General features: G+C 32.5%; 1 protein-coding gene and 1 long non-coding RNA gene across 3 annotated transcripts in view; one reads left to right on the top strand and one right to left on the bottom strand.

The window, feature by feature from the left end:
* The first annotated feature begins 1,416 nt into the window (after positions 1 to 1,416).
* The window catches only part of LOC127727137 (uncharacterized), a 159,977-nt gene continuing 133,417 nt past the window's right edge, over positions 1,417 to 27,976 (top strand). Inside the window, exons 1-2 of the long non-coding RNA XR_007993789.1 lie at positions 1,417 to 1,557; positions 2,611 to 3,240. This is a non-coding gene — a long non-coding RNA (uncharacterized LOC127727137). The remainder of the gene's footprint in view (positions 1,558 to 2,610; positions 3,241 to 27,976) is intronic.
* Positions 5,190 to 16,537, bottom strand: LOC127727135 (iron-sulfur cluster assembly 1 homolog, mitochondrial-like). Of its 2 annotated transcripts, none has more exons than XM_052234577.1 (4): positions 16,398 to 16,537; positions 8,797 to 8,850; positions 7,827 to 7,932; positions 5,190 to 5,698 (listed from the first exon to the last, which is right to left on the bottom strand). In XM_052234577.1, the coding sequence occupies exons 1-4, from the start codon at positions 16,476 to 16,478 to the stop codon at positions 5,550 to 5,552; spliced, it is 390 nt and encodes a 129-aa protein (XP_052090537.1). In that variant the 5' UTR covers positions 16,479 to 16,537; the 3' UTR covers positions 5,190 to 5,549. The 2 variants fall into 2 exon arrangements, with proteins under 2 accessions (XP_052090537.1, XP_052090538.1); XM_052234578.1 differs by lacking the exon at positions 16,398 to 16,537 and adding an exon at positions 10,772 to 10,847.

Genomic DNA, 27,976 nt, shown 5'->3' on the forward strand with positions numbered 1-27,976 from the left:
TAGGGATTAAACATCATGTGTTGATTTTATGATTGAGACTTGTCACATACATTGTCAATCATTAGTTATAGGGATAGCATGTGTTGATTTTATGATTGAGACTTGTCACATACATCGTTAATCATTAGTTATAGGGATTAAACATCATGTGTTGATTTTATGATGTAGTTATCATCAACACCATATATTTAGCTTTCTATTTCTAAAAGTTTAGAAAAGCTATTTATGGTAAATCATTAATATTTTGATATACAGCTGGATAAGTATCCATGCATACTCTTACTCATGCTCTAATGGCATTGTACCGCCTCAATGGGTTCGTACTTACCTAGAGTGCAAGAGGTTGTGGGTTCACCGGGTCAAACAAAAAACTTGAAAATTGGAATTTGCTGCTTCTCTACTAAGCATAGAGCATTTAGGAGTAAGAGCATAGACTAGCCTGCTCAGAGTCAAAATTATGTCTCAATGTAGGTTGACATGTCTTCCTGCAGACTTACCTTGTGAACTAGCAAAAAACGTTAAAAATCCGGCTCAGGGTGTATGTCGAGTACAAAGCAAGGTTTATATTCCATATCACATAATCATGTTCTCGTCCTTAATTTGCCACTGGACGCTAAGCAGTCATCCAATAGCATTGTTCGATTGCTAGGTTTTCTGATTCGGTGGTATTATGAGTAATTACTGTCGACCATTGATGTATGTTATGCATCACTGTTAGTTTCTAGACTTCATTGTTTTGAAGTGACACAGAACTTAAGGCCTTACCCCATCACAGATACTTCAGTGACTGGATTTTATATCTTTCAAATTGTTTCCCAATTATTTTGAGACAGACCACTGATTTAGTTAATACTATTAGCATCTGAAGATTAATGTGAGACTTAATTCTAGATAATTTTAGGTGATTACATTGTTTAGTGCTATGTTAGTTACTAGTATTAGATCAGGTAGTTTAAGAAATTACATCTCCAATATCCATGCAATATTAAGGCATTCAATCAAATCAATGTTTTTATTTTACTGCAAACAAATGAGACATACCTCTGTGTTTACCTGATAACATCATGTTGAGATGTGATACGAGAGCTCCATATTTAATATGCTGTTGCATGATCAAAATCCAAATTTTAATTCTAGAGATTTCACAAGGCTATGAAGAAATGTCTTAACCTTTTCAATGAAAATTTATATCTCCTTCCAAAAACAGAACAATACACAGAAAACTATATATAAAACAACACCAACCCTACAAAAACTTGGGTCAAACATGTGGTCTGGATGGTAAGAAGTTCCTGCTCTGAAAGCAACACCAATCATTTAACTCCTGTCAATTCTTGAGTAACATCAGGTAATAAGGCATTAATGGATGACAAAATGTCTGGTCTAACCCTAAGACATTACCATTGTTATTTTTATACGACTGCAAAAATTTTTGAGGTCGTATATTGGTATGACGTTGGCGTCGTCGTCGTCGTCCGGCGTCGTCCGAAGACACATTGGTTTTCGCACTCTAACTTTAGTTTAAGTGAATGGATCTCTATGAAATTTTACCATAAGGTTCAATACCACAAAAGGAAGGCTGGGATTGATTTTGGGGGTTATGGTACCAACAGTTAAGGAATTAGGGGCCAAAAATAAGCATTTTTGTAACTTCCAGACATAACTTGTGTGTTAGTGTATGGATCTCTCTGACATTGTACCAAAAGGTTCCATATCACAAAGGGAATGCTGGGATTGATTTTGGGGGTAATTGCCTCAAAATATTAGGAATTAGGGGCCAAAAAAGGGGCAAAAAACAAGCATTTTTCTAGTTTCATGACAATAACTTGAGTGTAAGTGTATGGATCTTTCTAAAATTGTACTACAAGGTTCCATATCAAAAAGGGAAAGCTGTCATTGAGTTTGGGGGTAATTGCCCAAAACGTTGAGGAATAAGGGGCCAAAAATAAGCATTTTTTCTAGTTTCCAGACAATAACTTGTGTTCAAGTGTATGGATCTCTCTGAAATATTACCACAAGGTTCCATATCACACAGGGAATGCTTGGATTGATTTTGGGGGTAATTGCCTCAAAATTTTAGGAATTAGGGGCCAAAAAAGGGGCAAAAAACAAGCATTTTTCTTGTTTCATGACAATAACTTGTGTGTTAGTGTTTGGATATTTCTGAAATTGTACTACAAGGTTCCATATCACAAAGGGAAAACTGGAATTGAATTTGGGGGTAATTGCCCTAAACGTTTAGGAATTGGGGGCCAAAAAGGGGCCAAAAAACACATTTTTCTAGTTTCCAGACAATAACTTGTGTTCAAGTGTATGGATCTCTCTGAAATTGTACTGCAAGGTACCATACCACAAAGGGAAGGCTGGGATTGAGTTTGGGGGTGATGAATCATAAGGGGGTTCAAAAAATTTTGGGGGGGGATTTTTTTTTTTTTCCCTTTTTTTTCTTTTTTTCCTTTTTTCATACGACCGCAAAAAAATTTTGTGGTCGTATATTGGTATGTTGTTGGCGTCGTCGTCGTCGTCATCTGGCGTCGTCCGAAGACACATTGGTTTTCACACTCTAACTTTAGTTTAAGTGAATGGATCTCTATGATATTTTACCACAAGGTTCAATACCACAAAAGGAAGGTTGGGATTGATTTTGGGGGTTATGGTACCAACAGTAAAGGAATTAGGGGCCAAAAATAAGCATTTTTGTAACTTCCAGACATAATTTGTGTGTAAGTGTATGGATCTCTCTGACATTGTACCACAAGGTTCCATATCACAAAAGGAATGCTGGGATTGATTTTGGGGGTAATTGCCTCCAAATTTTAGGAATTAGGGGCCAAAAAAGGGGCAAAAAACAAGCATTTTCTAGTTTCATGACAATAACTTGTGTGTAAGTGTATGGATCTTTCTGAAATTTTACTCAAGGTTCCATATCACAAAGGGAAAGCTAGAATTGAGTTTGGGGGTAATTGCCGAAACGTTTAGGAATTGGGGGCCAAAAAGGGGCCAAAAATAAGCATTTTTCTAGTTTCCAGACAATTACTTGTGTTCAAGTGTATGGATCTCTCTGAAATTGTACTGCAAGGTACCATACCACAAAGGGAAGGCTGGGATTGATGATGGAGGTAATTGCCTCAATATTTTAGGAATTAGGGGCAAAAAAGGGGCAAAAAAAAAGCATGTTTCTAGTTTCAGGACAATAACTTGTGTGTAAGTATATGGATCTTTCTGAAATTGTACTACAAGGTTCCATACCACAAAGGGAAAGCTGGGTTTGAGTTTAGGGGTAATTGCCCTAAATGTTTAGGAATTTGGGGCCAAAAAGGGGCCAAAAAACACATTTTGCTAGTTTCCAGACAATAACTTGTGTTCAAGTGTATGGACCTCTCTGAAATTGTACTGCAAGGTACCATACAACAAAGGGAAGGCAGGGATTGAGTTTGGGGCTGATGAATCATAAGGGGGTTCAAAAAATTTGGGGGGGGGATTTTTTTTTTCTTCATTTTTTTTCTTTTTTTCCTTTTTTTTTCTTTTAAAATTTTCCATTTTAAGTTGGTTATTTCTTATTTATATTTAAAAGCAAATAATAATGATATGGTAGGAGATACACACCAAACAGGATGTGTAAATTATTATATAATAAGTATTGTGCAATAGCAAGAAATTTTCAATTGCACAGTATTGCACAATAGCAAGAAATCTTCAATTGCACAGTATTGCGCAATAGCAAGAAATCTTCAATTGCACAGTATTGCGCAATAGCAAGAAATATCCAATAGCACAATATTGCGCAATAGCAAGAAATTGTCAATTGTGCAGTATTGCGCAATAGCAGGAAATATTCAATTGCACAGTATTGTGCAAAAGAAGATACTTCGTATAAATTGCTTATTTCTTGACCAATTTCAATGGGGTTTTATTCTTGAATTCTTGGGGTTCTTTAATATGCTGAATCTAACCGTGTATTAAGTTTTTGGATTTTGGGCCCTGTTTTTAAATTGGTCCACATTGGGGTCCAAAGGGTCCAAAATTAAACTTTGTTTGATTTCATCAAAAATTGAATTATTGGGGTTCTTTGATATGCCGAATCTAACCGTGTATTTAGATTCTTAATTTTTGGTTCCGTTTTCAAATTGGTCTACATTAAGGTCCAAAGGGTCCAAAATTAAACTAAGTTTGATTTTAACAAAAATTGAATTCTTATGGTTCTTTGATATTCTGAATCTAAACATGTATTTAGATTTTTGATTATGGGCCCAGTTTTCAAGTTGGTCCAAATCGGGGTCCAAAATTAAACTTTGTTTGATTTCAACAAAAATTGAATATATGGGGTTCTTTGATATGCTGAATCTAACCATGTATTTAGATTTTTGATTTTTGGGCCCGTTATCAACTTTGTCCACATTGAGGTCAAAAGGGTCCAAAATTAAACTTTGTTTGATTTCATCAAAAATTGAATTCTTGGGGTTCTTTGATATGCTGAATCTAACCATGTAATTAGATTTTGGATATTGGACCATAATAGGTGAATGTCCAATTTAAAATTTTTAAGTTCTTAGACCACATTCATTCTGTGTCAGAAACCTATGCTGTGTCAAATATTTAATCACAATCCAAATTCAGAGCTGTATCAAGCTTGAATGTTGTGTCCATACTTGCCCCAATTGTTCAGGGTTCGACCTCTGCGGTCGTATCAAGCTGCGCCCTGCGGAGCATTTTATTCATTTCTGTTGAACAAAATTTGTTGGGGATATCAATATGATAGTTTTGCAGGAAGATTTAGAGCTTCGCATATTGTCTCCCATGTTGACCTCTAATTGTATTTTTTTTTCAGTTGTTAGGTTGCTGACTTACCCATATCTCCTTTTATTCATATTGCTGAATTGTGCTTAAAGTTAGTTTGTCTACCTTTATTTCAAATTGATTTATTACAATTACATATGTATTGTTTTAATTGATCAGTTAGAAGAGATGATTTCAAACTGTAACCTGGATAGACATTTTGGTCATTTGGTTGTGTGAAAAGACGCATTTTGAATATGCACAGTAACAACTTTTATTTGTTACATTTTATTCAATCTATTAATCTATAAGACTGTTTATAATTGTATTTTTGTGTCAATTTACACAATACCCAATACACCCCTTTTTTGCATAAAAACAATATTTTGTTGTATCTAAAAATGGAAAAAACATTAAGAATAAAAACATTTTATTTACACAAAGTAATAAAATTAAGCATTTTTTAAATGCACACAAAAATCAATACTACATAAATTATAGAAATACTCATGACTTCACAAGCATTACTAATCTTAAGGGAAAATGTTACCCGTTCATGTTAAAATAGTTGTGAATATTCTCAGAATCTCTATAACAGTCAACAGAAAAATTTTAATACATCAAAAGTTTTAATAAATCATATATATATATATATTTATATGCATCCAAAATTTAAAAAAACTGTCAGATTGTTAACAAAAAAATGATATTTATTTTGCAAAGTAATCACAGCGACCTAAATAATTTATAAATATAAAGATTTAACTTTTCCGTCATACATTAAAACTTTCCCCACATCCACATGTTCCTTTTATATTTGGATTATTAAATATAAATTCAGAAGCTAATTTGTTTTCAACATAGTCCATTTCTGTTCCTAACAATGATAGCTGAGCTTTGGCGTCTATCAAAATTTTCACACCTGCAAAAATAAAAATTACTGCTTTTAAAATATAAAAGACTAGACTTCAGTAAATTAACAATTTATTATGTAAGACTTTCTTTCCATCAACCATTCATTGATAAATCTTAATACAATATTTGAATATATAATAACAATTAGGCAGATGTTTAATAACATCTGAAAAATAAAATGTAATCCTTCATATAAATCAATTCAAATACTAAGTATTCTTAATCTTGTATAAACATTTGTGAGAAATAGATTTAATCAAAATGTGAACTTTTAAAACTTCTGAAGTAGAAGATCACCCGCCAAGAAATATTTTCTACATTTGCTGAAAGACCTGTTTTCTTTTACTAGTATATATTTTCTTACATTTTGAGTTCAAGTTATATGCATTAGGTACTGCCTAAAATGCAAGCTCAGCAGTTGTGTGCATTTCCATGCTAAGTTGCCTATTGAGTCAAGATATTAGAAGCAAAATACTTTTTCTGAAGCACCAAAAGGAGGTAAAAAAAACCATTAATTTAATGTTCTTAATGCTCAGTTAACCTGAAAAGTCAAGACAATGGAAAAAAAATATGGTGGCACATTTGAGAGCATTATGTGTTCAATAATTTTATCTACTTTTTTTCTTTCAAATGTTGCTGCATGTGCTCAAATTGTTCCTTATTAATGTTTGAACGTTTTTAGTCAACATCCAAGTTCAAGGCCTATTTCATATATCTTTATACTCTTTTATAAATTTATTGATAAAGAATATAACAAGTGAAACTGCGAGCTACTGCTCACTGACAATACCCCCGCCGCAAGTGGATAATTTTAATAGTGTAAAAATACGTAAGTGTCCGGTAAACAGGAAGTTGTTGAGTGATGAATCTGAAAACGCATCACACGGTATAGCTGACTTATATAAACCCTGAAACCAAATTTCAGAAATCCTTAAAATGTAGTTCCTGAGAAAAATGTGACAAAAATTTTCAACTTGGATGTCATGTGTAAAATGATACAAGTGTTCGGTTAACAGGAAGTTGTTGAGTGATGAATCTGAAAACGCATCACACAGTATAGCGGACTTAAATAAACCCTGAAACTAAATTTCAGAAATCCTTGTATTGTAGTTCATGAGAAAAATGTGACGAAAAATATTCATGGGACGGACTGACAGAGGTAAAACAGTATACCCCACTTTTTTAAAGCTGGGGTATAATTATATTGTTGTTGTTATTAGCATGTCTTGTATTTTGGGGGAATTTTATATCGATTCTCTTCATAAGCAAACATATTGTTTGAAACAACACAAAAGTAAATTATTTCATTTTTAATATACAGGGCGTATTATAGTATACAATATTACTCAGTACAATGACTCAAATTTCCTTTAAACTATTCTTATGAAATTTTTACACAACATAAGGATTGACAGACAAAAACTCCCTTTTGATTAGATTCTTGTTTTGTTGTTCCAGAGTTGTGGAACTTTAACTCTCATATTTAAGGCAATTTTTTCAAAAATCACAAACTGACTGTAGTTTGCTTACATCAATTTACTTAAAAATGTACACCATTGTTGCAATTGATAAAAGATAGCTCCTTTTTGATATTTGAAATTTCTTTATTTGTCACTCCAGAGTTACAGGATGTCAGATTTAAGGCAATTTTTCACATATCAGGTACATGTTTACTAGGTTTACTAAAAACTTTACTCTGTTCTTGTGTTAAATAATTGCCAAAGAGTGGAGTAATAAGAAACTGATCTTCAGAGTATGATTCCAATTTGGAATAAATATAAAGAGGTTTCCAGGGTCCTTCCCATATTTGGGAAAGTTGCCACTCATGATTTTGATACACATTAAACCTTGTAGAGGAACCCCTCTTAAAAAGATCAAGATCATGTGACACCTGTCAGCTGGCCACTTGAATTGTCTTACACCATTAGTTTTCATTTTAAATGATTTGTTGATTACACTTTATTTTTTGAATTCTGATTTTAAATTGTGTTTTAGTCAAAGTCTTATTCCAGTACACTTGGCCATATTTTGTGTTACAAATTTTTTTTTACACAAGTACAGTCACTTCTATGCTCTTCCTCTTATTTAACTGTAGGGGAAATTTATGAATTACCATTGTTTAAAGTAATGCTTACCATCTTGCTGAACTTCTTCATCAAACTTTCCCTTTTCTTTAGCATATTCTAATGTATATGATAAACCATTGCATCCTCTTGTTTTCACACCTATCTTCAATCCAATCTGAAACATGTAAATGATTTAAAGAGGTCTCTTAATACATGAATTCCAATCACTTATCTTTTCCAATGACATTGTCACATTAGAACTGTAAAAGAAAGACTAGCAACATCATGAAAAAGATTACCAAATACAAACAATGTACTTTGATAACAAACTAATAGTGTTTGAACTCAATAACACTTTTGATTCATATGATGTACAAATTTATTCTGACAGTTGTCTAAAAACATTCAAAATGGAAAATTGAAATAAAAAGTTTTTGAATATTGCAGCCTAATTATCAAAAGCCAAATAATCAGGCTGGACGATTACTATAAACAATAATTTATATTCAGTCACAAAAAAATCAAATAGGTAGCTGAATGTTTACTATAACAAATGTAATATTTAGTGGCCATAACTTGGCCATAAGGGAGATAACTGAAGATACTACAAGAATTTCTTTCTTGTAACACTTTTTATATCTGTGTGATGCTGTGTACTGTGGATTCATTATTATTTGTGGGATTCCAATTTTTGTGGACTTCGTGGATAAAGGTGAACCACAAATTTAAATCCTCAACGAAGTACACATTTTCTATAGGCTTCTTTGTAGACTTTTGCTAAACCACAAAATTAAATATCCACGAAAAAACAATTTTTACTCAATCCACGAAAATTGGTACCCACGAAAATAAATGAATCCACAGTATGTATAATCATTTATCATAAACCAGTTTCAAGTATTTGAGTGTGTCCATTCAGAGAACTAAGAGTGTGTGTGTGTGTCCATTCAGAGAAATATGTATGTGTATGTGTATCCATTCAGAGAACTACTGACAATTCATAAGAGAGGTAATCGTTGTTAACTGTTAAGATATTTACCATATCAGGTCGATTTTCAAGTAAACCTTTAACTTTCTGTACAGCTGCTGAAGTCTGAAGTGAAAACAAATAAGGATTGATTGTACATATAGGTTTTATAAGTGATAACATAATTAATTTGCAACATGAATGTTAAAATCTGTATAAAAGGAGATACATGTATTGGGTATATTTCAATTGAGACTGCAAGGTCTACATATTATCAAAATGCATAAGGTATTTTTTAGAAAATTGTGGTTTGGTTTTTAAATCTAGATATATGTAAATATTTCACCATGGCAAGTAAGATGTGGACAAAATTTGACATGTCCGATTGTTAGGTATTTTTCAGGAGCTCTACTAATTATGGAAACAGGTTTGGTGAAATCCTCATAAATGGGTAGTACACATTTACAATTGTATAACAACATCAGCCTTACAACTATTCAAGATGCATGTATAGGTTTATCTGTACTCATAAATTTTGAGGTATAAACAGTAAAACACAGCCAGTTTAGCCAAAAGGTCTACAGGAACATTAAGATCAAATTTCATTTTTAAAATTTGTTTTAGGGAAATGCCTGCTAGCATAAGCACTGAATTTTTAGGCACTGGCTATGATTACGTTGAAATGTAACAATAACAAATAAATTGCTTTGCCAAGCGCAGCTGGATACGAACACAGAGGTCCAACCCTGAACAGTTGGGACAAAAATGGACACAATATTCACGCTTGATACAGGTCAGAATTTGGATTGTAATTCAATATTTGACACATAATAGGTTTCTGACACAGAAAGAATGTGCTGTTGCGAATTGACCTCCCCCCTCCAAAAAAATTTTTTTTTTTACCACCCTTCTTTTTCAAAGTTTTTTTTTTTACCCCCCCCCCCCCCCCCCCCCCCCTTTTCCCACCTTTTTTTCAAAAAAAAAAATATTTCAAGAAATTTTCTTTTTGATTTCAGAAATCTTGAGAAAAAATTGTCGGAATGTCCCCACCCCCCCCACCCCCACCCAATTTTTTTTTAACCTCCCCCCCCCCCCCCTTTTCCAAAAAAATACTCTTTCCCTCAAGATATGGTCATAATCTCAATTCAAATTTCCAATGGAGTTTGCAACCATAATAACCCATTTAAATACATCATAAAAGTCTTAAAATAGAAAATGACATACATAATCATGGCTAAAATTAATCTACCTTAATCAGCATTTTTTAAATTATTAAAATAGTAACTTCCAAAAATAAATTGACAGCTAATCACCTCAAGACAATACAATATTTCTTTATACATAATTTAAAAGCAGTGTAAGGGAGGTAATTCAAACACAACATTGTACTTAAGTAATTGTCCATTAACCAGGACACCTTTGTTTTTTCTCACTTTTTTGCCCCTAATTCCTAAACGGTTTGAGCCATAACACCCCAAAGCCAATCCTAACCATCCCTTTGTGGTATGGAAACATATAATTTCAGAGAGATCCATACACCGTTCCACAAGTTATTGTCTGGAAACTAGAAAAATGCTTATTTTGGCCCCTTTTTGGCCCCTAATTCCTAAACTGTTGTGACCATAACCCCCAAAATCAATCCAAACCTTCCTTTTTGTGTTATAAACCGTGTGTTTAAATTTCATAGATTTCTATTAACTAATACTAAAGTTATTGTCCGGAAACCAAATGTCTTCAGAAGACGACGACGTGATACCAATATACGACCGCATAATTGGTCGTATAAAAAGTTATTGTAAAGTTGGACACTAATTGCCGGAATGCTTTTAATTGACTTGTTTTGTTACTGAATTCTCCGATATGCTTAATAATAATTATTATTATTATTCAACAAATAATGTTTAAATAGATTTTAAAAGTAATAATTGTTTTAACATTCTTCAAGATAATACTACAGTTCAATAGTGGCAAAGGCAAAGAATATAGTTCAATGGTCTGATGTTTAGAAGAAGAGTATTCACTTCTATGTATTTAACTGCAAACTTACCCATATAAATGTCATTTTACTTTTGAACAATGGATGAAGTTATTCCAATTTGAATAAAAAAAAAGAAAAAAAAAGATTCAAATTTTATACAGCTATATAAACGAAATTCGCGAAAAAATTGATACATCAAAAGCAAAGTTTTAACAGCATGAACTAAAATATTGTGAACTTGTGTATGCAAGCATCCATGGACGACATAATTTTGTTTCAAAATCAGATGGAATACATCCAAACCAAAGGTAGGTTTTTTCTTCCTATATGAATATACTCAATACACCATTTTCACAAAAGCGACTTATCAACCCTGACCTCGAAATCAAATGTGCCTTTTAGTTTAAATCCAGTGAAAATTAACAATATCATACGTGACAGGGGCTATCCGATTGACCTTAATATTTGGCAACACAATTGTAAATCAACCGATAATACACACCACTCTCTCTTGGTGTGTGCCATAGGCAGGTAAACAGGTGATACCAGTACACAGTATTTTTGTCACGGCGAACATAGCTATTTGAGAAGTTGTCACTGACATCATAGATAAAATTGCTATTATATCTTTGGTAGTTGCTGACATTAAACAATTGTATATTAACAAATGAAGCTGTACAATGATTGGGACGAACAAACTTATATATTGGTCCCAGATTATTTAATAATCATTTATTATATATATATTCAAAATAAATAGTATGACAGTTTATACAGAATACGAATATTCAAAATCTTATTGAGAGAAAAAAATCAGAATAACATAAATTTAAAATAAAAAGATGTAGTATGATTGCAATCAAGACAACTATCCACCAGAGACCAAATGACATAAATGAAAGCAACCATTGGTCACCATACGGCCCTCAACAATAAGCAAAAAATCCATACCGAATAGTAAATAGTAAGCTATAAAAGGTCCAGACACAAAACAATTCATAAGAGAAAATAAGTCTTCTTGTTGACGTAAAGAGTTTATAACAGTTGTAAAATTGTTTTAAACAAAAGTATAAATCTTGCAGCTGCTATCTTTTGCTTAGTACAGTGCTGTATGTCAGTTTGATTATTTGTGAAAAGAGATAAATAGTTTGTTAAAAAGAAAACAATCTATACATCAGAACTGTTCCAGTATCAATTCACAGTTTTCTCAATTTTTTTTTACAGGAACTCCGTATTGAAATCTTCTTGCAACATATAAAGGGTTACGGTCAAAAGTTAGTTAGGTTTATTACCATAGACTCAAACTTTTTATCTTCTTTTAAACGAAAGCCGGTTACTGTTGTGGTGACTTTTGAGTGAAATTTTATGGGTTCGAGGACCAGACATCGGCAGTTAAGAATGTAGCTACTAAATAATTGAAATTTCCACTTAAGGTAGTATGGAAGTATAAACAAAAATTATAGAATTTTTTCCTTAAAAACTTTGCCATGATGTCAATGTCAATGAGTACATTGTGATACATGTGTATGTTCAAAAATATAAAAAAGAACTATGATAGGTCACCAAGCTTGTTTTCAAGCTACCGGCTGTGAAAATATGAAACATTTTATATTGATTATGCAGAGAAAAGGCACCATTATATGAAAGTAAACTAAATGATAGAATTTTGAAATAAAATGTGAGAAGATAGCTCTTATGAAATGCTTTCAGAATACCAAAAGAAATAAAATGCTCCGCTGGGCGCAGCTTGATACGACCGCAGAGGTCGAACCCTGAACAGTTGGGGCAAGTATGGACACAACATTCAAGCTTGATACAGCACTGAATTTGGATTGTGATTAAATATTTGACACTGCATAGGTTTCTGACACAGAATGAATGTGGTCTAAGAACTTAAAAAATTTTAATTTACCTATTCAAACCATATCATTATTATTTGCTTTTATATATAAATCAGAAATAACCAATTTAAAATGGAAAATTTTAAAGAAAAAAAAAGGAACCCCCCCCCCCCCAAATTTTTTGAACCCCCTTATGATTCATCACCCCCAAACTCAATCCCAACCTTCCCTTTGTGGTATGGTACCTTGCAGTACAATTTCATAGAGATCCATACACTTGAACACAGGTTATTGTCTGGAAACTAGAAAAATGCTTGTTTTTTTGCCCCTTTTTGGCCCCATATTCCTAAACATTTAGGGCAATTACCCCCAAACTCAAACCCAGCTTTCCCTTTGTGATATGGAACCTTGTAGTATAATTTCATAAAGATCCATTCACTTACACACAAGTTATTGTCCTGAAACTAGAAAAATGCTTGTTTTTTGCCCCTTTTTGGCCCCTAATTCCTAAAATTTTGAGGCAATTACCCCCAAAATCAATCCCAGCCTTCCCTTTGTGGCATGGTACCTTGCAATATAATTTCAGAGAGATCCATACACTTGAACACAAGTTATTGTCTGGAAACTAGAAAAATGCTTATTTTTGGCCCCTTTTTGGCCCCTTATTCTTAAACGTTTTGGGCAATTACCCCAAACTTAATTCCAGCTTTCCCTTTGTGATATGGAACCTTGTAGTACAATTTCAGAAAGATCCATAGACTTACACACAAGTTATTGTCATGAAACTAGAAAAATGCTTGTTTTTTGCCCCTTTTTTGGCCCTTAATTCCTAAAATTTCAAGGCAATTACCCCCAAAATCAATCCCAGCCTTCCCTTTGTGGTATGGTACCTTGCAGTACAATTTCAGAGAGATCCGTACACTTGAACACAAGTAATTGTCTGGAAACTAGAAAAATGCTATTTTTGGCCCCTATTTGGCCTCTTGTTCCTAAACGTTTTGGGCAATTACCCCCAAACTCAATTCCAGCTTTCCCTTTGAGATATGGAACCTTGTAGTTCAATTTCAGAAAGATACATACACTTACAAACAAGTTATTATCATGATACTAGAAAAATGCTTGTTTTTTGCCCCTTTTTTGGCCCCTAATACCTAAAATTTTGAGGCAATTACCCCCAAAATCAATCTCAACATTCCCTTTGTGATATGGAACCTTGTGGTACAATGTCAGAGAGATCCATACACTAACACACAAGTTATGTCTGGAAGTTACAAAAATGCTTTTTTTTGGCCCCTTTTTGGCCCCTAATTCCTTAACTGTTGGTACCATAACCCCCAAAATCAATCCCAACCTTCCTTTTGTGGTATTGAACCTGATGGTAAAATTTCATAGAGATCCATTCACTTAAACTAAAGTTAGAGTGCGAAAACCACTGTGTCTTCGGACGACGACGACGACGCTAACGTCATACCAATATACGACCACAAAATTTTTTTGCGGTCGTATAAAAATTGGGTAACCGTGCGTTTTATCCTACTAAAACATACATGGCATATAACATAACATAAAATAGAAAACTTTCTTGTAAATTTTAATTCATTTGTACATTTGTTTCAAATATTTCTGCTTTGGTGATATTTTTTAGACGGCCATGAGAATGAAGAGAGATAATGAGGCAATTTTAAAATACGTATCAGAAATACAGGTTTATCTTCAATTTCCAAACATCAGACTTTTAAACAATGCATTCAATACCATTTTAATTTCTAGGCTGTGTTCATGATCGACTTTGTCTAAGCAGTGGTTCAGTGCCTGTGTAATTTTCTACATATTTTCAAATTCTGCAAATTCTATATAATGCATATATCTTACGACTTAGCATAATTTGTGTTGTTTTTTTTATAAAAAAGGATACATTCATCATGTTCATGTATAATTACATTTCAAATAAATTAAAAGAAAAAAAACTCATTATTTAGAAAGAGACAGTTTTCGTGGTATCGTCAAGGCTTTGTTTAGGAGGACGTCTTACTAGTAAAATCCTTGTTATTGCAAAAATTATTTATTTACTTATTTTTATTAATGAACGAATTTACAACAAGATATCATTAAACGTAATTGGATATCCTGTATTTAACACGCTTTACCATAAAATAAGATCAAATCGCTGAATGACCCCCCTCCTAAATTATTTAAATCTATCCTGTTGCATTAACCGTAATATCTCAGTGTAAATTAGGTACATGTATCTTATACAGAAACAGAGTTAAAATTTTTAACATCTGTATTAGGGGACAACCATTTGATTTTCCGGGCAGGGGGAGAAAATAATTATCCTGACCTAATAAGAGCTGAAAATAATAATTTTGCCCAAGGAAGGATGGAAAAGAATAATCTGCAATACAAAATGCAGGAAATAATTGTGTACAAAAATTAAATAAATAGTCGTGCAGCCCAAATAAAAAAGTATGCGTAGCAACTGGGACATTTAAATATTGACAGTATACTATTCCCAGGTAGCAACAGATGAAGATGAATATTAAATCCGAATAAAAAACAAATCTGGTTTTTCTGTCAGAATATCAAATGGTCGTCCCCTTTTCAGTAACTGTATGTAGAAAAGGGTATGTTTTTATCAATTGTCACCTGATGAGATTATATAAGGTAAAACTAGGATTCCACATGACTAAGGTGTTAATTTACTTCTTAATTTATGACCTAATATATGATATGAAGTGACCCCCGCATATTTATCTAATTTATTCTTCCCACTTCATGAACGACCTCAGCGTAAATCCAATTATTTCTACGTGACAATTAAGGGTACAAAGTCAGGCGGCATATCAGATCGTCTATTACTGCAACCAACAACACAACAGTAATCCGTGTTAAAATCTTTTTAATAATGTGTCATTGTTAATAAAGTTGTCTCTTCAATATATAGTTTGATTCAAATGCTCATCGTGCTGCATGCACATGTAAACGCAAACACTTAATCAGGTGATTGTTTTCCAAGTCTGCATGGTCACTGTTTATTAACCTTAAGCCCCCAGTCAATGAATTCTCTGGAAATATCGCGTGATTTCATAGTTTGGCTAATTAGGTTAGACTTGCTCAGTTACATGTGAAACTGGTGTATTGGTCATAAAATTAATACAAATGGTATAACTTCAAAAAGGGAAATTGCAGAGTAGAACTGTTTAGTGTGCAAAACCAACTTGCATATTGCAACATCACTCGGTTGTGATGGCTACTAAAAATGCATTGGACTAAAACATGCAACCAAAAGCACATATTAGATGTGCAGAAGCTGTCATTGTAAATAAAATATATAATCTGTATGCAATATTGATTATTGTAAAATTGAATTGTTTACGATTAAAAATTTTCAAGTTGTATTTTTATATATTACATTCATATGGGACATACTATACTATTCCGGAAAATTAGTGTCCAAAGTAAAACGTTTTTGTGATTGTTAGTTTTCAATGTAATCCAGTGCCCAATTTTTATATTTGAAAGGGTTTAGAAGGAAAGGCTGTGGTATGGAGTTTCTATAAAATTCCTAAATGTTTATCTTTATGTCATTTGATCATTTCAAGCAGAATAACAGTTCAGGTATACTAAATAGCTACTTGTTCGGCGTTGGTTCTTTTTCACAGGTAAGAACTGTCGCATAGTACTATATTACATTCTGAACCTGATGGCAAACGTGTGTTGCGTAAATTGTTTTCGTCTGAATGACCTTCATAGTCATACGCAGTACTGCCAGTAGTGATTAATAACAAAAAGCTGACGATTATCCTATAGTTTTTCAAATATTTTAACACAATATTAAAGTCTGAGTCAATTACCATGACAATCGGTGCTCTGGTTGGCAACATTCGCGTTCTAGTCACTGCTCGGACCGTGGCACCCACGGCTCGAGAAGCCATTTTCTTTGTTTACGCCGGCTGGTTTTTCTTTGATACAATAATTTCCGAATTCCCTTACGTCTATCGTATTTTAAGGTACCAGTCGTATTTTTGAGATATAACTGAAGTACCATAAAAGATTCTGATAAATAAAGACTATAACGGTCGTCAGCATACTGATTTCTTTTTATTTATGAGTCATTAAATATTGGACATTTTATAAGGGGAGAGGGGCAATAAAGAAGCTATTATCATGCGTTCAGTATTGCAAATTCGATACTATTTTTTTCTTGTTGGTCCTGGGTTTTTTATATTTATTGTCAAATCGAAGATTGGCGAATCAAATTTGTTGGGTTTATCAATATCAGAAGTCCATTACTAGACGAAGTGTGCAACCCGCTATATAGTAAGGCGATCACGTTGTCCCCGTACTTCCAATTGCGATTGAAACGGGATTTGAGCGAGATTGCTATTAATAGTAACAAAAATCAATGGCCACATAATTTTTTGCGATGCATTCTGGGTAGAGATAATTTATGCAAAACACCCTATAACTTAATTAGCACACATTTGAAAATAATGTTTGACTATCGACGTGTTAATGAATAGCAGATCCTAGCATATTATATCAGTGTCATGAGTCGTTATGATGGTTTTGATATTAAATGATAAATATGTTTGTATAATTTATCAATTTAAAAACTACAGTTATAACCGTAAAAAAATTGTCAGACGAAACTAAAAAACTCACTTCTTAATACAATAAACGTTTGGTTTTTAGAGTTAATTGTGAAAAAAATGCCATTTAAAAAAGTTGGCAAGGAAAAATTAGGTCGGAGAATTCAGTATCCATATATAGTACAAGTAACACTGGATTAGGAATGAGTTTAATAGGAATAAACATTCTGTTATATTTATTTTAAGAATATATGTTACGAATTACAAATTTCAAGAAATAAGTTTTTTTAAAAGTTACACGGGAATTCTGCAGATATAACCATTTTTAGCAAAATTAACAAATTGTACCCTCAATTTTGAAAAAAAGAGGGGAAATTTTATTGTATACCCTTTCTTCAATTTCGAATATCTTCGATCCTGCGTAACTGAGATCTTGACGGTAATACTACCTCGGATGATGGTGTGGACGAACAAAGGTTATCTTTTCAGTCAGATATTGTTACATTTATCCGTTAAAATACACTGATAATGGGGACATCGTGATCGACTTCCAAAATATAGTACAGCTTGCACACTTCGTCTAGTAATGGACTTCTGTCAATATCTATCTTTATACTCTTCTTCTTTTGGATATCCACTCTATTTGCAGGGTCACCGCATCAAAATTTATGCATTTATTTTAAAATAATTTACCTTGTTAATATAGTTATAAATTTTAAAAAATAAAAATAAAGGTAAAAAGGTAAAAGGAGAGAGAACATGTGTACACAACCGTCTGACACAAAATTATAAAACTTATGATATTTCAAAATGGATAAAACTCACTGATAAGACCATGGTTAGATTATCTGCAGTTAAAATAAATCCACTTATTATAATAAGTTCCTTGTCCAGCTGTAATATAATTAAAGGATTTTCTATAAAATGTCTGCTTTATTATTAGGTTAACCAAGCTTAGTGTTAGGTGAAAGCAGATAGGTAGGGGTTCATTTGGGGAGCAGTTTATCGAAATGACAATTAAAACCACAGACACTATAATCTAGGACTAATACATAACACTTCTAATCAGTATTCAACAATAACTATTTAATGTCCCTGAGCAACTTACTGACTCCTGATACTACTAACAGTAGTGCATACTTGTAGTTGTTCAATCAGTGCTATATTGATCTGTAGTCTCACTCATCAGGGATTCCAATTAAGGAATTTTATATGTAAAAATAAAATAATTTGCTGATTCACTTAGAGAGTGAGAAAAAATTAAGAAATTTTAACTTTTTAAAATTACCTGGTTTAACTCCCCAACATGCAATAAAATGAAATTGTAACATCACTTTTTCCTTTGATCTTCGAGTGGGCTAACTTCTGTTATTTTTAGAGGCATACCCAAGAAGGAAGGACACTAGTGGCCGATTACCCTTATCGGCGACACCCGGGGTGCAATGTTTTTAATGATGTTCGATTAATATAGAAAGTAATGGGAAAATAAATGGGTACCCTTCATTAATTCTTCATATTATTTTTATTAATCATCTGAATTCTTATTAACACATACGACCGAATTCTACATAGATTTACCTTTCTGGTGGTATAAAAAAATCAGTTTATCTTATCTCATTGTTAGGTCTCCGATTTTTTTAAATTTCATTATCTAAATTCCCTTACTCACATCAGTAAATAACGATGAATTACCTCAAAAGAAACGAGACAGCAGTTATAACTAAAAAAATTGAAGCACACTTAATATGCGAAGGAAATACTATTAACACATACTGTTGAATACCCCTGCCAAAAAGCTATATTTTGATGTCAGAAAAGTCAGTTTAAATTAAGAAATTCTTAGGTCTCCGGCGTTTTGAAAAGTTGTCTTTGAAAAAAAAAAACCAACACAAATGTAATATACGAAAACAACGTACATTAGCGAGATCATACTGTTATACATGTAAAATAAATTCCAGTTGTTCTTAAATAAATGAAATAATACATAATAAGTTCAAATTCAAAGTGTTCACTGCGGCTATTTTTTATTGTTCAAATAGAAACGATAAATATTGAATACAAAATAAAATTATATTTAATTATATTAAATTGTATTTGTCGGGATAACTCATCTGTTCAAAGGACATAATGGAGTTTTACTATAAGGGTTCTTGTTCGTGATAGTTCATAGTTCGTATAATTTCATATAATAGAGACTATAAATTTCATATAATAGAGACTATAAATTTCATATAATAGAGACTATAAATTTCATATAATAGAGACTATAAAGATATTTTTTATTCATATTTGGCGAAACGTATTTAATGATAAATGATAAAGTATACATTTACATTTAAATAATAATAAACGATTCGCTGTTCAATTTTTTTTTCACCCGTACAACAGTTTTCCATCATTTGTATTTCGATAGTATTTAAAGAAAATGAAAAGGTGGTATATTAAAAAATTGATATATTGTCAAATGAATTTTATTATCAGCAGGCACCCTGTCGCTTGATTGTCTTTCCTATCTCCAATTACGATGTCTTATATATGCTCGACAGGATGCCACTGTTTGTTTTATTAATTTGAATCTGAAACAATACAACTTGTGTTAATTGGTGACATATGTACATGTAATGAATGTATGCACGGTTTATGGGAGCATGGAAGTAATATTTAAAAGGAATAACAACGACTAATTAGCATGTATTAACAGCCTGCAGAGCTCTGTACTAAAGTCATATGATTTTATCCAATTATAGTCTCAGCGGCAATACCCCTTTGGTTACTATCTGTGATACCGCGGTTGTAAAATGGCATCTGGAATTTCTTATCAGTCACGTGATTTTATCGAGTCCGGTAATTATAAAGCACCTGTGTGAAATCCGAGGTTTATTAATAAGAAGGTGGCGCTGTATCATATAAAACCTCTACCTTCAGAAAGAAGTCGTATGATGTAAAAAACTTGAAAAACGGACGAGAATTGTTCAACCTACAACAGTTTAGCATGGAAAATTGTATTTAATTTAGCATATTTTTGCTCTTTACCGTTTGTTTTAAACTGTTCTAAAAGTATTTTCCGGTTAAAAGCGGATCCCGAGTAAAACAGTTAAATACCGATGAATCGATCAGGTTTCACATGATGTTGAACAAAATAATGTAGACAGATGTAGACATAGAATATTTTACTGTTGAAATGTGCCAAGTTTATCGAGATTTATAAAAATATTTACTTTCAAGTAATTGATTACGTTATTAAAACTGGACAATTAAAATCGGGATCATAAGTTCGTAAACATGTTAAATTTATATCTATTTTAAAAAAGTGTTTACAATTGAATACTAATATTAATGTAGCACGTTACAGCAAAAAGAAAATCAACCATACAAAACGAGCTTGGCGCTATCTGTCTAACCGCAAATTTATTTTATATGAATTTGTTTATGTACAAATTAAAGAATAGAAACGTTTAAAATTGTGAATATTTGATTTGCCTGGTATACACGGAAGACTTGGATTATTCGTATTTAATAAAAGGGGGTCGACACATATTTTTTTGTACAATCATCTTCTTAACTTTCAGAAATGGCTTCTTAATTAACTGGTTTTAAGTATTAAAATTGAAAATGATCCACCCTTTTTTCTTAAATTCAATATGTGATAACTGTCGGCCTAAACTATTAAGATCGAAAAAGACATAAATAGGAAAAATAGACTAAAATCAACATTGAATAACTGACTCTATTCGGTAGCGTACAGCAGCGGAATGTAACGAGTGAACTATTCGGGTTACTTCGTACGTACATACGACAACAACTGGTCTATTCGTAATTTTCCGGGAACACGAAAATGACCGAAAAGTGTCAGTGATTTGATCTATCACATGCCGAGAGTCAATTACCATGCCATATATTAAACCAATTAACGAGTTATCGAAAGATGGGCGGTAACGCAGATGAAACCTTTGAAGTGACGACGTTGTTATTCCTTTCAATATTACTTCCATGATGGGAGTATCATCCTGTAATGACATTACATCAATGTGGTGGAACTATTAAAACAAATTTGAGAACTCGAAATCTAATGCAAAAAATCTTTCAAATCACTCTTTTTTAGGGAATCGCGTTCCTCGCTCTTAAGTTTGACCATGGAAGTACATTCATTTGATTAGTGTTATCTATGTATAGATAGTTTAATTTGCTGCTTTTATTTTTTTATTTCTTCTTTTAATTTGTCATTTTCTATATATATGTTATTTTTACGTAATGGTGCAATACAAAACACATGTAATTAAGTTGACTCTCGGTCATTTTAGAAATACACTGTTTAAAATGTTCTTGTGTGAAAAATGTCACACATTGAATGTTGGTTTCTGTTATAATGATGAATGTGTTGTCATTGTAAATGAATATTAAAAAGCAGATTGCTGAAGACCTGGTGACAAGTTTTAATCTTATGCACAGCAAAAGAGGCCCTTCTTCGTTGATATATTGGGCTTTCCTTGTATTTCAAAACACCTTTTGTCTGGTGCATATGCCACGACTCATAAAATCTAACTTATATTTATTAATTTATTTTGTCCGACGAATTTGTGTCCCTGACTTTTTTTTTAATTTAAACTGATTAGCCGTTTTTTTTTTATCGTCTAAAAGAAAGTGTACATTTTATTGTCATGCACCAAAAATTACCGTTAACATCATTTGACATGAATTTTTACTTTCATTTGTCATGAATGTACCATCCATCATGACCCTCATACAGTGTGTTGAAGTCGAGCACATTTGAAATGTCAATTAAATCTATAAAAAATCACAGAATCATGTTAACTATTCAACTTAAGTTTTTTATTTTGATTAATTTTTAAATTCATGACTAATGATACTTGATTTAAAAAAAATACAGATATATAACAAATGAATTAGTATTTTATCATTTTATATATGTTGTAGCAGGGGTGGATCCAGCCATTTTTAAAAGGGGGTTCCAACCCAGGATAAAAGGGGGTGGGGTCCAACCATATGTCCCCATTCCAAAGCATTGATTGTAAAAAAAAAAGGGAGGGTCCAACCCTTGGACCCCCCCCCCCCTTCTGGATCCGCAACTGTGTACACAAAGGTCTAATGAATAAATACAAACAAACAGGTTATTCATGGGACCCTTTTCATGGAAGAAAATACTGTTTTTAATTTGGGTGATTATTCTTTTAAAAGAATTTAGTATTGCTCGACAAAAGACTGGCAACTTATGCGAAATTGGCAAGAGTTGGCAGTGTTGATCATGGACAATAAACATGGTAAAATGAAGACCGTACTTTGACCTATAATGGTTTACTTTTACAAATTGTGACTTGGATGGAGAGTTGTATCATTGCCATTGGCACTCATACCACATCTCCATATATCTATTAACTATAATTGCAAAGATATAGATTTTTAATAAATTTTTTTTTATATATAGTTACCTATATAATATGTTAAGTCAAATTTTAAATGGGTGAAAAGTCTGCAGAAAAAAATTAAGATGATGAAGAAAATGATGAAGAAGATGATGATGATGATGAAGAAGAGAATGGATTATCTCCTCCTGATCAAAAGAGACAAAAAACTAGACATGGCATAAATGAATTTTAAATGTACACTGAAGAAGAAACTTAAGACTGTACTGTACTACAATTAAACGTGATGGACAAATTATATAATTTTTTCATTGTTGTATCTTTCATTTTAGCTAGTAAAATTTACTTTCATATTCTGTTTTAGAATTTTCATTTTTGACATATATTGCCTCAAACACAGACTGTATCTTATTTTCGTTACATTGACAACAGTCAGTATTTACAAATCCATTTTGTCATAACCGCTATAGGCTATAAGATGAATATGCTTAAGACAAAAATTTCATGAAATATTTAGAATTACATATAATACAATGAATAAAAAACACATAGGTACAAGTGATGCTGAGGTGAAAGTGTAAAGAAAATAATAATATTGAAAGTAGATCTGTCTGTCAGTCTGTCTGTCTATTCATCAGTCCTGTTCTTGCCATCCCACCCCTCTGAAACCATATCAAAATCAAACTTTGTAGGTTACTGTTAAGGACATACTTAATAGATGTGCAAAATGACAGGAAATTACGATTCAAGTTTTATTCTTCTTAGAGTTATGCCCCTTTAAACTTAGAATTTTGGTCTAAATATACTACTGCAACAGTTAGTTGTAGCAACTCAACTGAATCCACATAACAGAATTTCATGAAACTTTGTAGTTAAATAGGACATAATATGTAGATGTGTATATCTACCAGAACTTATCTTTTGTAGGAGTTATGAGTCTTTGAACTTAGGATTCTGGTGAGATTTTGTTTGTCCGGTGACAATGTGGGGGCATGGGGTACATGAGCATGCTTGCTACGATTCTTTAAGTTTCAAAATTGAAATAACAGCTTGAATGAATAAATTTAAAAAGAGATGTGGAGTATATGCCCATGAGACACATCATAACAAAACAAAAACAACAGGAAGAGATCTTGATATGATCTTCAACAGATGCCTATATAATGTCAAAATCATTAATGTGACTATAAGAGCAAAACATTTCTTCAAATTGATTTCAACTGTGTCTGTTACTCAAATATTAGAAATAAAATCGGTGACATTCCAAGATTATTACAAAAAACCTGTCTCCAAGACTGCAATGGAAATGACTGTAACAGAGATCTTCATTCAAGAGTCTTACTCTTTTAATCTTTAATTTTACACCATTTATGGATGAAAATAAGAATTTTGTTTAAAAGAAGAAACCATAGGTTTTAAAAATACATGATCTTTCTCTATAACACATCCCAAACATCTACTTTTATTTTAAAATGTGGGATGAATTAGCAATTGACCAACACCATCATGAGGTGCATCGATCAAGTTTATATAAGATTTGTTTCTGCAAGCAACCAATAACAGCTTTGTTTCTATATTGGAAATAACTATTCAAAGAACTGATTATGGTCCCACACAACAGTCACAGATTTGGTGGATATTATAATGGATCATAATGTCTCTACTGTAGATGAACAGCTTACACGTATCTAATATAGTAATATGTGTCTGTCCGTCTGTGTCAAGTTACTTTTATACTATTCAACTTACGTTAACCAAACTTGGTATGCAGTTGCATCATGGGCTTCAAGGTTGTGTCATATCCAAAAGTCAGGTCACTCATAATTTTTGTACCATAGAACTTAGGTAGACCAATTTTGTTATGCTGATACAACATGGGATTGGGGTGTATCATTTACCAAAGTAAGGTCACTCTGACTTTGAAATTGTCCTATGACCCCCGTGATAGTAAAACGTTTTCTGATTTGTGTTTGGTGTATAATATTCTTCTGTATCACATTATTCTGATCTTGATATTAACTTGTGAATTTTCAGTAAAACAACAATGAGCTTTTGTCATCACTTCGAGTCTCTTGTTGTCTGATATCCTTTACAAAAATCTTTTCCTCTAAGCATAGCATAACAAGATCTACAAATAAGTCAACAATACCGAAATTGTTGATCGACATCTGATTGAAGTTATTGCACTTTAATGACGTTTTTTACAAATTATTTTGCATTTTTTGCCTGTAATCTTGAAAAGTATAATAGATTTAAACTTAAGAAATCAAAAATATATCAGCAGATAAAGTTACTCATGAGTCAACATGACTAAAATCATTTATTGACTTCTCTTTTAGTTATTGGTGTTCTTTTTAAAATATTATCTGGGCACTCCGGCTTCCTCCACCATTAAAAACTGGCCGCTACGAAATAGCCTAAATGTGGTGCTTAAAAGGGGCGTTAAACACCAAAAATCAATCAATCAAACTTTTTAAAATATGCTGAATCTACTCTTGTATTCAGATTTTGGGCCCCGTTTTAAATTGGTCCACATTGGGGTCTAAAGTGTCATCAAAAATTGCATTGTTGAGGTTCTTTGGTATGCTGAATTTAACTGTGTATTTGGATTTTTTTTATTTTAGCCACATTTTACTATGGGTCAACATAAGGGGCCAAAGGGTCCAAAATTAACTTTGTTCATATTGTAAAAACGTTTTTTTTTAACTGAGTTAACCCAAATATCAGTGTTTAGATATGTACTCATTTAAATGCTTTAGACAATATCATGCAAAATTTTCAAAAATTATGCAGGTTATTGAAGCCTCATATTTTTAGGTTTTACTGTTCATTTTGCCTTTAGGGAATGCTTTATTATCTGAACAAAATTCTGTTATATATTTTGTGAAACACCTTGTGTCAGGTTTCATTTATTATATTTTTCTACCCAGCCAGAAAAGTTACTCAAGTATGAAGTGAGTAGATTTCAAGTGAAAAGATTTTTACCTGTACGTATGATCATGTGACTTACAGGTTAGGATTTGAATTCAAATTAGGTTGATCTTTACTTGGACAAAGACTTGCATTATTTCCTGAAAATTTTTGAAGACATGAAAAAGTTTAAAGTTTCATGACGAGTTTAAGGTATTTAATGTAGTAATAATTATTTACTTTAAGGATTAATTTATGTACCCTTCTGTTGATTCAAAATGTTCAATGCTAAACATGGAAATTTTATAGAAAATCCACAGCCTTTCCCCTTGTAATCTAATATTTGACAATTCGGTGCTTGATTGATAGACGATAATTGCATCCAGTGCTAGCAATGATTTCCTTAAAACAAAATTATAAATTAAGATATTGGTTAAAACAAATATAAATACGGACCTATTCAAGTACACCTTCCAGGGTGCGCTAGACTCACCACGAGTTTTTTGAATTAAAAGGTTATTTAGGACTTTTTGTAAACAATAAACGCTAGCACATCATGGACAAACAAGTAAGTAATCTATGTTTAGAATTTGATAACGAAAATCTCAGTATTAAAGTCTGTGGATTTTCTACAAAAATCTGGTTTTATTTGTCTCAAAATTCCCATTTTCTATCGAATGCAATGAAATTATAAATAATAATGCTTTGTTCGAAGTTTCTCCCTGGTATATGTACAAAATGGCCATTCCCTTCTGTACATTATCTTTGCTGTTTTGATATTATTGCAGTTTGAAAATTTCGAATTCAGATGGCTACAGAAGGGGTCATAAACCTTAATGTATTCTGTTCTGGATTTCAAACTTTTAGTTCCAGAAAATTACTTTTAAAGAATTAAAGATTTCACAAATTTTTCATACATAATAAGGTTGGATGGGGGATCAACTGAACTTGGCGACCACAATACTCGTATACCAGTATTGTCAACAATACTCGTATACATAAAATCTGAGACTACTATAACTGTGTTATAGTAGTCTCAGATAAAATGTATAAGTATTGTATACCAGTGTTGTCCTAGTATTGTTTATATAAAATATAAATACATTGAAGTAGAGTGTAATTATTACTGCATTTATTGAAAAATATTCAAAAGTAATGTATTGATTTGAAAAATATGTATTTCATGATAGAAAATTCGAAACATTTATTCATTTTTGTATCTCATGATAAAGTGTATTCAAGGGAAATAACCCAAGGATTTTTAATTGATGCACAACAATTTCAGACTCTTTTTGTACTATCTAGTTAGTCCTTGGTTGGCCACTTTGGGACTTTCCAGTTTCTCTTGGATGCGGTGGTATGCCTTCCATTGGTCAGAGTGGACAATGGATCCTGGTTTCACAACAAGTTGTATGATTGGTAGTAGGGTGTCTGCATCCCGTTTATCTACTATCTGCATATATGTGATGTGATACCAAAAACACACTGCTATTTACTGGCCCAGCGTCCTCTGTTGTATTTGGCTTTGTGGCAAAAGAGGCTCTCATCTATCTGTACCACGATACCTGGACCACTTAACTGGCATGGCGTATTTAGGAGTTTGGTGGTGCAAATATCTCTGATGTACTGGTACACTTGTATGGTTGTCTTTTCAGAAATGCCTGTTGTCTTGGCGGCCTTCTTCACCATTGTATCCTGACACAAAAGATACATAAAGTACAATCGCTTAGCTAAGGGTACTCTAGATCTTTTGAAAAATGAGCCAGCCCTGATGGATCGAGTTGTGAGTCTTTTGGTACACTTTCCGTTAATGCATCGGAAACCATAGCCATCTGTAGTGTCTTTTGTTGGTTGGAAAAAACACCAAGAAGTTGTTAATAAAACACATCAATGAAAATAACAAACCCTATTGATTTTTTTTTTTTTTTTGCAATGCTTGTTCATTAATTATATACGAGTATTGTTGACAATACCAGTATACGAGTATTGTGGTCGCCAAGTTCAGTTGATCCTGGATGGGAAACACAATGATGACTCTTAACCATTTCTTCATGTTGGTTTATTTATTTGAGAAGTATAACATTTTTTCATTGACTTGTTTTAATATTAAATGTTTCTATTCAGTTCTTGGATTCTAGGAACTTAAAGTCATCTAAATTGGTATTAGATAGGAAAACCAGACACTATACGCCATTATATAGATTTTCAACAATGCTAGACTCAGAGTATATACAGTCAGGACAAAAGTGAGTTCCCACTGAAAAAACGTCTTATCATTTCAACTAAATATAAAAAAAGATGTGGTATGATTGCCAATGAGACAACTCTCCACAGTAGGCCAAAATGACACAGAAATTAACAACTATAGGTCACCGTACGGCCTTCAACAATGAGCAAAGCCCATACCGCATAGTCAGCTATAAAAGGCCCCGAAATGACAATGTAAAACAATTCAAACGAGAAAACTAACGGCCTTATTTATGAACGAAAAACAAATATGTAACACGTAAACAAACGACAACCACTGATTTACAGGCTCCTGACTTGGGA

Source organism: Mytilus californianus, unplaced genomic scaffold (genome assembly GCF_021869535.1).
Source record: "Mytilus californianus isolate M0D057914Y unplaced genomic scaffold, xbMytCali1.0.p SCAF_19, whole genome shotgun sequence".
Taxonomy (NCBI): domain Eukaryota; kingdom Metazoa; phylum Mollusca; class Bivalvia; order Mytilida; family Mytilidae; genus Mytilus; species Mytilus californianus.

Bases quoted from the DNA above. Each gene is read 5' to 3' on its own strand.
- LOC127727135 (XM_052234577.1), bottom strand. From the start codon at position 16,478: ATGGCTTCTCGAGCCGTGGGTGCCACGGTCCGAGCAGTGACTAGAACG. The intron at 8,851-16,397 runs GTAATTGACTCA...TTTTCACTTCAG, and splicing joins CCAGAGCACCGATTGTCATG to ACTTCAGCAGCTGTACAGAA. The intron at 7,933-8,796 runs GTAAATATCTTA...TACATGTTTCAG, and splicing joins TTGAAAATCGACCTGATATG to ATTGGATTGAAGATAGGTGT.